The 9198-nt window shown below is 56.1% G+C and overlaps 1 protein-coding gene across 1 annotated transcript; it reads left to right on the top strand.

Annotated features, from left to right (window-relative positions):
• Positions 1-3389: 3389 nt before the first annotated feature.
• On the top strand, positions 3390-6030 carry Ptgds (prostaglandin D2 synthase). The gene is made up of 6 exons (XM_051166394.1): positions 3390-3602; positions 4109-4248; positions 4345-4421; positions 5003-5119; positions 5302-5403; positions 5871-6030. The coding sequence occupies exons 1-6, from the start codon at positions 3489-3491 to the stop codon at positions 5888-5890; spliced, it is 570 nt and encodes a 189-aa protein (XP_051022351.1). The 5' UTR covers positions 3390-3488; the 3' UTR covers positions 5891-6030.
• The last annotated feature ends 3168 nt before the right edge of the window (positions 6031-9198 follow it).

The following is a 9198-nucleotide window of genomic DNA, read 5'->3' as shown; positions in this document are numbered from 1 at the left end:
CTGGAAAAGGCCGTGACATGAAGCAACAGCAGGCCTGAGAAGCCAAGGGACTAGGTCTCCCGAAGCCCAACCCCCATGCGGCTAACACAGAGGGGCTGTCTCAGACAGCAGGTGGCAGTCCCGTAGCCCTGGTGAGTCCCAGGCTAAGGCTGAGGGACTCAGCGACTCAACTCTACCAGCGCTGTCACCCAGCCAGCAGGCACTCAACCAGCTCAGGTCCTGTCAGGCCTTGAGGATAAGCTATCTCTGGAGATGTCACAGAGCTGGCCTCCTACCCCGGGCCCTGATGCCCCCAGAGAAGAATCTGCTTTGCTACATGCCAAGGCTGGGACTGTTTCTAGAAGTTCAGGCCCTGAGGACTTTTCAAGGCTAAATCCAAGAGTTCCCTGATGCTTTGCCAAGCACTTTCACATGCAGCTCAGGTGCTGGTTCAAGGTCTTACCACCCAGGGCCATGCCGCAATGGGCCCCCCAGGGAGAGGCAGGCCTGAGACCCAGTCAGTCGGGTAGGGGCCTTCAGGTCAGTGCACCCTTGATTTCTCAGAGCGCTCACGCAACCCAATTCCTACCGTAGTGGTAAGAATGAGACGGGAGGCTGGGCCAAGCCAAGCTGAGGGAAGGCAGAGCGTCCCAAGGCCTCACCTCACTCCTACAGAGGCCCCCACTTATATAAACGAGGCCCCATGACCTGGTAAGGCCACATCTAACAAACATCCCAAGAGCTCCTGCAAAATAGGGATATCTCCACTCTTTTTGCACAGATGGGGAAACTGAGGCACATAAAGGCTGGCCATTGGCCTGGGTGCCCTTGTTTCTGCTAGACCCAGGATGGCCTCTCTGTCTGCTCATAACGTCCACTCCTGCCTTTGAGGCACTAGAGGAGGCAGGAAGGGATTCTGCCAAGGAACAGATGCCCTCAATCTGGTAAGAACTTAGGGGAAAAAAAAAAAAAAAAAGACCTCAGTGACAGGGTTGGTGCCTGGGAGCATGCGGAGGCTGAAACCGGGGGTCTCAGGGGCTTGGCCCACAGAGTTCTGCTGTGTTGTGCTTTCTTACACTAGCTCGCTAGCTCATGTGAGCCTGTTTCCTAGGCCCTCACAGGGCACTAATGAAACGGCCACCATGGTCCTCATGGTGAGAGCAGAGGAGAGACCCAGTGCCTTCGGAACTCCACTAAGGTTCCTGGAAGGCTTTTCCTAGGAAGGTAGTGCAGGGGGCAGGCGCTGACGCAGACACACTTGGGAGATGAGGTCAGCGACTCAGACAGTGCACAGGGCAGAGGAGGGCTTGACAGGACCTTAGGTTATCCTCTCCTTGTGGCTCTGGCTTGGGCCACTGAGCAGATTGGGACAGGGCACATCACGGGTAAAAGCTAGGTTGGGAGAAGCTTTGCACTGCGGTGAGGGTTGGCAAGGCTACGGACCTCAGAAGCTTGTCGGCTCCAGAGGCAGCCCAGGAACACACCTGACACAGCCTGGCCCCGGAGCCTGAGTGCTGTCTCTCTCACTCACTCACTCACTCGGATCAGCATGGGCGCAGCCCAGCTTGAGCAGCATTGCAGCTCCTGGGACTGGCCCAAGAAGAGGTCTTCCCAGAAGGGGGCGCACAGGGGTGCATGGTCAGAGATGCCCATGCTGGCTTGGAAGTAGGGAAGCCCCTACCTCACCAGGCAGGGCTGATGGTGGAGGTAGAACCACCACCAAGTGACAGCCTGAGCACCGCGGTGTCCCTTCCAAGAGGCCTGGATTAGTTAACTTTGTTGTCACTAAAAGCACAGTATCCGGGCAGAAATAACTTCAGGGAAGCAAGATTTATTTTGAGGCTTGAAACCCAGAACGGCAAAGGAGAGAAAACAGTAGGAGCAGGGACCAGACATGACCTTCAAAAGGCTCTTCTCGGGCGACCTACGTCGACCAGGTGGACCACACCCCCTAGAGCTTCTACAGATCCCCAAATAGCGCCTGTCTCCAGCCGAGGGATAAGTGTTTAAAAATGTGAGCCTGCTGGGGACATTTCAGACCCAGACCATAAGAAGGCCCCACGCCTGGAAGTATTCTAGATCAGTTGGCTTGGGAATCTTCCTTCCTTCTCCTGGGCCCCCCACACAGGTAGATGAACCCAGGCCTTCTGCCCACGTTCTTCTTCCTGTCCCCACTCTCCACCCCTCTGGAGAAAACTCCAAGGGGACAGTGTGGACCAAAGGTCACCAGCATCACTCCTACTTACTCTGAAGATCCTCTCTCCTTAGGTCCAGGGCATGGATGGACCTGAGTGGGCAATGCTTGGGCTGCCCTGGGGCTGACGGGGGCTGAGTGAAGGGATAAGACCTTGGGTTCCTCTGAATGGTTCTGGAGTCTCTCCTACTTCCCCACCTGGAGCTGTTCTGGGCCACTTCCCCTTATCCCCAAGATTAGTGAGAGAGCAAGAGACCTAGTACTGGGCGTGGAGCATGCCTTTAATCCCAGCACTCAGGGAAGCAGAGGCAGGTGGATCTCTGTGAGTTTGAAGCCAGCCTGGTCTACAAAGCGAGTCCAGGACAGCCAAGGCTACATAGAGAAACCCTGTCTTGAAGAACCAAACCAAACAACCAAACAGAGACCCTTCTAGCATGGCTCAGATGTTAACACAAAATATGCCAGAGGCCAAAATTCCTGGGCCACTAGGTAGGGGATGAATGGCGCCACGTACCAGCCCCCTCTTCCATAGCCATTGGTTTCCCATCCAGGGACAAGGCTACGGGAGCCAGGCGGAAGCACAGACTGCAGCCACCCGTCCTCACCTATAGCAACTTGAAGTGCACTGCCCCCCGACCCCCTGCTGCTTATTTCCCCTACGGAGCCCAAGAGGGCCTCCATGTGTACCCCAATAACTGACCACGGGGGAGGCTGTACTCAGCATGACACTGTGGGGTAGTTTCTTTCCCTTGGTGAGCTTTCCTCACGGCCACCTAGACGCCTAGCTTTTCACTACCAAATCTACGAGGCACAAATGGTGCTTTGTCTTCCCTGCTGGTGTCATGGGACTTGGAGAGGGATGACAGGTAGGACCTGGGAGAAGGTCTTAGCCCCGGGCGGGGAGTGACTAGATTTCTCAGCAGCAGGACAGCACCAATGTCACCTCCAGTGCCAGCCCCCCGCTGCTGCTGAGGTACCGTGGGGCTTTGCCAACAGGGGTGGGACGCGGCCCGGGGCAGTTCTGTGTCTGGGGCTGCCAGTGCCTGCCCTGCCCTGCTCTTTCTGAGGTGTGGGGCTCAGCGGGAAGTTCTTACATAACTAGCCACGTTGTAGATGAGGCTGCAGCTGGGACAGCCACCCCTCCTCACACTAGCATCACGAGCCTGCAGTGGGCAGTCCTTGGGCCTTGGGTGGAGGCCAAGCCTGCCCCATAAATAGGGGTCTCAACATTGCCCTCTGCTCTTCCTGCTCACCGCCTTCCTCGCTCTGCTCACACTGCTGGCCTCAGGCCCAGACACCTTCTCTGCTCCAGGCAATGGCTGCTGTTCGTATGCTGTGGATGGGGCTGGTCCTGTTGGGTCTCTTGGGATTCCCACAGACCCCAGCCCAGGACCTTGACCCAGTGCAGCCCAACTTTCAACAAGACAAGGTGAGGGTCCCCTACCCCACACCCAAGGCAGCAGAGCCCTCATTCAGGTCAATGAGCAAGCACTTCAGAGCCAGGCTTTCTCCCAACAAAAAGAGTATGAGCCTTTGGATGTGCTGGGCTCTGCCAGCGGTGTGTCCGTGCACGGGAACTGGCTGGGAGCCCACCGGCACACTGCCTGGCTGGTCCACCTGACTCCTCTAGAAATGGGGCACGCTCTGGTACCCACTCTACCCCACTAGTAGACTGGGATGAGGACTGAGACAAAGATGAGGTCCTCATCATCCTGGGGAGGAGGGGAAGGTCTTTGCTAGGCTCCCCATCCCCCAGCCTCCCCCCATGGGGCAATGAGCCAGGCCTGCTCATGGAGGGGGGGTGTGGGTGAACGCGGTCTAAGGGAAAGGGTGTGTGTGTGAGGAGTCAGAGGGGGAAAAGGACCAGGAGCCCACCAGGGTCTGCCCATGAGGGGCGCGCAGAGCATTGCTGACCTAGGTATCCACTGCTCGCAGTTCCTGGGGCGCTGGTACAGCGCAGGCCTCGCCTCCAATTCAAGCTGGTTTCGGGAGAAGAAAGCAGAAATGTCTATGTGCAGGACAGTGGTAGCCCCCTCCACAGATGGCGGACTCAACCTGACCTCGACCTTCCTCAGGTGAGACAGTGGGGTAGGTGTGGCAAGTTCTGGGAGCCAGAAAGGCCCTGCATCACTGTCTGGAGATCTTTTACCTCAAGGATAATCTGCCCACAGGAAAAAACAGTGTGAAACCAAGACCATGTTACTGCAGCCTATGGCGGTCTCTGGACACTACACCTACCACAGCCCCCGTGAGTGAGCCACTTCCTTATCTGGGTAAATTCTGAGGTAATGGTCACACCACTAGGGTCAGTCATCCAAGGCCAGACCTGGCTGTGAATCTGCCTAAGGCACGTGGGCCGTAGGTATTGGGGACAGATAGACCTCTCTCTGGGGACCGTGTCCTCTCTGAATCCCGCTCACATTCGGCCAGGCCCCTTTCCTGCCCTACTGTGCGGTCCCCTAAGAGCAACCCACACTTCACAAGGACCTCTCTCCGCCCCTCACCTGGGATACAGCTCCCAACAGGAACCCCATTTCCTGCTCTTCCTGGCTGTGTTGAGTATCAGCCTGCTGATTTTCTGAGTCCAAGTGTTTTCTGCCCTCTCTCACCAAGACTTGTGGTTTGAAGGCAATGTTCTCAGGCTGTGAAGGCAGGAAGCCAAAACAAAAAACAAAAAACAAAACAAAACAAAACAAAAAACTGGCTGGTAGCCAGAGTGATCTGGGGGCCAAAGGCCTGAGACCCTCTCCACAGCGAAGCCCACGCAGGCCATCCCCTCCAAGCAAGAGGAGCCACTGTCCCAATCTGTGTCCTTTCTTGGGTTCCCAGATTGGGGCAGCAAACACATTGTCTCAGTGGTGGAAACCAACTACAACGAATACGCGCTGCTGTTCAGCAGGGGGACCAAGGGCCGAGGCCAGGACTTCCGCATGGCCACCCTCTACAGTAAGCATCACACCCTACCAGGCCCACACATTGGGGGGGGGGGCGTCCCCTTAGGAGCCAAGAGGACCAAGACCTGATCCTAGGAGAGAGTAACCAAGGGGTGTCGCCAAGACACGGGGCGGGAGAGGGTGCAGAGCGGAGGCTTTTCGCCTCCTGAAACTGGCTCCTTCTTTATCTACCAGGCAGAACCCAGACTGTGAAGAACGAGCTGAAGGAGAAATTCATCAACTTTAGCAATGCCCAGGGCCTCACAGAGGAGGACATTGTTTTCCTGCCCCAACCGGGTGAGGGGGCGGGCTAAGCTGCTGGGGAGGGAGTTACAGTCGGATCAGAGCTAGGCAGTCCTTTGATTGCAGCAGAGCGAGGGCTAACCGGAGAGGCTGCCCTGCCACCTATATAGTCCAGGGGCTCCAAGGAAATAAACGGAGGTGTCAGTCTGTCCCAACATTATCACCTCTGCCTGCAGCCCCCTCTTTTGGGAACCCCTTTCTCGGTGGGTACCTAGCTCTTCTATCTGCCAGCCGCCACCACCACCCCAGCTACAGGTATAGGGGTGCGACTAGAAAAAAATCAGATGTTTTGAAGGACAGATTGGAGCCAGGGTGGGATGGAGTCTGAAGTTTGGGGGCTCAACCGAAGCTAGTTTTCCATGCCTCGGGGGCAGGGGGGGGCAGTAAGGGGAGGTGCCACGAAGTCCCAGTGAATATGGGTCTAACGCGGATGCTGACCACCACCCTGGGCTTCTTGGCAGATATGTGCATTCAAGAGTAAAAGCAGGTGACAGAAGTCAGAGGGCTGGCTTCACACGGTAAGTGCTATCTCTTTGCTGACTCACCAAACACGGGACCTTCTGAGTGGTAGGACACAGTGACCTGAGCAGAACCAGTGTCCAGGTGAGACAGGCAGAAACAAGTGGTAGTTCCAGTACCAATGGCAAGAATAGGGCTGAAGGCCAAGGGCTCCTGAGAGGTAGGGAAAAATGATACAGGTGCCTAGAACCAGACAGAAGTGGGAGAGACCCCCACCCCATGAAGCCCACCCTGCAGCAGGGGCCCCCAAGGAACCAGGATGGGTGGGCAAAATAAGGAAGGGGGCTGGCCAGGAACGGAAATGACGGGCCAGAGGGCTCTTCGCTGTCGCCATGGGCTGAGACTTTGGGACAATGGACTATGAAGGAATGCTGCAGTGTCTGGGCCCCATGGGAATCAAGGCGCTGCCTGTACCACTGATGGATCCTGTTCTTCTGTCCAGGCCGTCCAGCCCTCAGGGATCCTTTGCTCTATCGTGCTTGAGATTCCAGCCCTGGCTCCCCAAAGTGCCTCTGCACCCCCCTGCGTTGTCCTGCCTGAGAAATAAAATCCAAAGCAAGTCAGACCTTGGCTCTTGTCTGTCTGTCTGTCCTTTGGGCCCCTGCACTGGCCCCTGATCCCACCTACAGGTTTCTCAACATGATGACCAGAGGGCTACCTGAAATCCTGCCTAGGAGCAGCCCAAGGGGTGTGCTAGAGCCAGCACCTATCTGTACCGGGCTGCAGCCTCACCACATGCCCCAGCCAATCTAGTCACAGCTCCTGCAAGCTGCAACCATAGCCAGGCCTGGGCTGGGCTGGGGGGGAGCAGTGCGGGGGGGGGGGGCAGGTCAGACACTTAATAGCTGAGCTCTGAGACACATGCCTACCTCTGTCCATCCATGGAGCCTCGGATCTCATAAGCTTTTCAAGGTGTGGGATAAAAAGCATTGGATTGAGCCTGGTGCGGTGGCGTGCTGCCTGTGATCCCAGCATTTGGGAGGCAGAGGCGGGTAGATCTCTGTGAGTTCGAGGCCAGCCTGGTCTACAAAGTGAGTCCAGGACAGCCAAGGCTACACAGGGAGACCCTGTCTCAAAAGACGAAACAAAACAAAACAAATCTTTGGATCGGGCAGTAAAGTTGGAGGCACAAAAAGGAGTTATTTGTTTGATAGCTGCTGGTCGAGTATCTGTGTTTCCCAGGGACAGAGTGGGCTGAGGGAAGTGCCTGCATCTCTGCTCCTCCTCCGGCCTCCTGTTTAAAGCCCTGGCACCAAAGGCACCCAAACCGCAGATCCTCTCTCTCTCCTGGTTCATAATGTATAGGTCCCAGGCCCAAGCAGGCCACACTAGCATTTCAGGGTCAGTGGAGAGGGCGGCCTCTGGGGAGTCTTCCTAGAAGAAGGGGGCCTACACTATGCCTGCCCAGCTGTGAGGTGGCCCTCTGGCGTGGAGGCCACTAGGACTACCTGCCCCTGGCTGCTAAGCTCCTCAGCTGTCCCTCAGGAAACATGGGCTGACAGGAGGTAGGGTAGGGAGTACAGAAGCTGCCGAGCCAGGTGCACGCAGTTCAATCGGTGGGCTACCGCAAGCCAGTCACCTCAGGGTGTCTGGGGAGATAAAGGCCACTCAGAGGAAGCCACCCCAGCTCTTCTGCACCTAGCATCCTCCACGATGCTGTAGGCCCTGCTTGGAGTGTCCTCAGGTTGTACTCAGGTCCCCAACCAGGACAACCTTAATGTCAGTCAGGTAAGCCCATACCCTCTTTCTCACACCCACCTCACCTACTTGTTTCCTCATCCTAATCTTCTGTCCACGCTTTCTTTGGTTCTAGCTTGCCCAAGGTTTTGGATGTCAGGAAAGACCTGCATCCATTTGCTGCAGTGGACCGGGAGTAGGCTTGCAAGCACTGTGGCCAGCAGCAATAGTTAGAATAAGTTGCCTCCAAGCACTGGCTTAGTGTTGGTCTAGGCACGGAAGCTGTGGTCACTGAGTGGAGCATCCTGCCAAGATGAAGTGAGCTGTTGTTCTTGTTGTAGTTGCTGTTGTTATTTTTGCTTTTATGAAGTGGGCTCTTCAGGATGCATATATTTCCACCCAGCTCACCTACCCTACCCTGCAGTTCAGAGTACCTGGTACATACTTGGGGCTGTGTCAGATGACCAGGGCTTCCAGGACTCCAAGGATAACATGAGAGATACACATGGTCCTAGTGTACCCCTCGCCCAATGGTGGCCTGGCTGTCAGGTTTGGGTATCCTGCAGAAGTGAGCCTATGAACCTCACCTTCAATTTGGCCTCAGACAAGGGCAAATGGGCAGCTAAGTGGAGGTCAGGGGGAACCAGAGTTGTCTCTGATATACCAAAAGTGCACTCCATAGGCCCCTGACAGTCGGGCCAGCGGAGCCACTGATGCTTGCTCTCCAAAGCACCATGGCCTACCCTGAAAGGCTGCTTGAGGCCTGCATGAGGAAACAGGCTCTGTATGTTTGTGTGTGTGCCTGCAGGGGAGACTGAGGGCTCTGTGGATGTGTGCCTTCGGCAAGCCCTCTTTATCTGCTCCCAACCCCAGCAGGCCTTTCATATCCTATAAGCTGAAGCACTCTGCCCTCTGACGATTTTCATGAAGGCCAAACAGGGAGACCCCATGACAGCTTTGCCTGGGCAGTGTCCTCAGATCACTGGAGCTGCCTGAAAAAGCAAGACAGATCTTGGGGTTGGGTAGCATCAAGGGTCACTGCTCAGGTGTGGAGTTCTTCCTCCCGAGGCCAGATGGCACATGCCAGGAGATACAAATGACCTTCACCGAGGGTACTATGGCCAGGCAGTTTGGCAACCCAGATGAGGAGCTTGGATGGCCGAGACGGTGTCATTTGGCACCAGGGGAAGAAGTGGGTGGAGCACTTCACTGTGTATGCTGCAGGACTGGCAAAGGGAGGCGGGGTGGGTAGGCTTCCTGGGTGGAGTGTCGTGGCCTAGAGTGGCATTTGTGTGCCCTCCACGGACAGCCGGGGCTTTGCTGTGACGTACTTAAAGACAGAGATGCAACACTCTATAGTGCATTGGCAGAGGGGCTGGTCCCCAGCCTGGGTGGGAGTAGTGCCATGGCACATCTCATCACCTGCTCACTCATGGAGAAACTTTGTCTCTTCCCTGCCCATCTGTGCTCAAGACCTTCCTTGCCTGTCCTCAGCCGCGGGGTCTTCAGATGGAACCTAGGAGGGGGTGCAGGAGTGAAAGACGGACAGGAGACACGAAGAAATGAGGGCAAGTCTGAATTCTGATTAAGCCC

Source organism: Acomys russatus, chromosome 24 (assembly GCF_903995435.1).
Source record: "Acomys russatus chromosome 24, mAcoRus1.1, whole genome shotgun sequence".
Classification (NCBI taxonomy): Eukaryota; Metazoa; Chordata; class Mammalia; order Rodentia; family Muridae; genus Acomys; species Acomys russatus.
The sequence above is the reverse complement of the archived record's forward strand: the minus strand, read 5'-3'. Positions and strand labels throughout refer to the sequence as shown.

Coding starts and splice junctions, on each gene's coding strand:
- Ptgds (XM_051166394.1), top strand. CDS start 3,489: ATGGCTGCTGTTCGTATGCTGTGGATGGGGCTGGTCCTGTTGGGTCTC. Junction 4,422..5,002: donor CTACACCTACCACAGCCCCC/GTGAGTGAGCCA, acceptor TTGGGTTCCCAG/ATTGGGGCAGCAAACACATT. Junction 5,404..5,870: donor TGTTTTCCTGCCCCAACCGG/GTGAGGGGGCGG, acceptor GCTTCTTGGCAG/ATATGTGCATTCAAGAGTAA.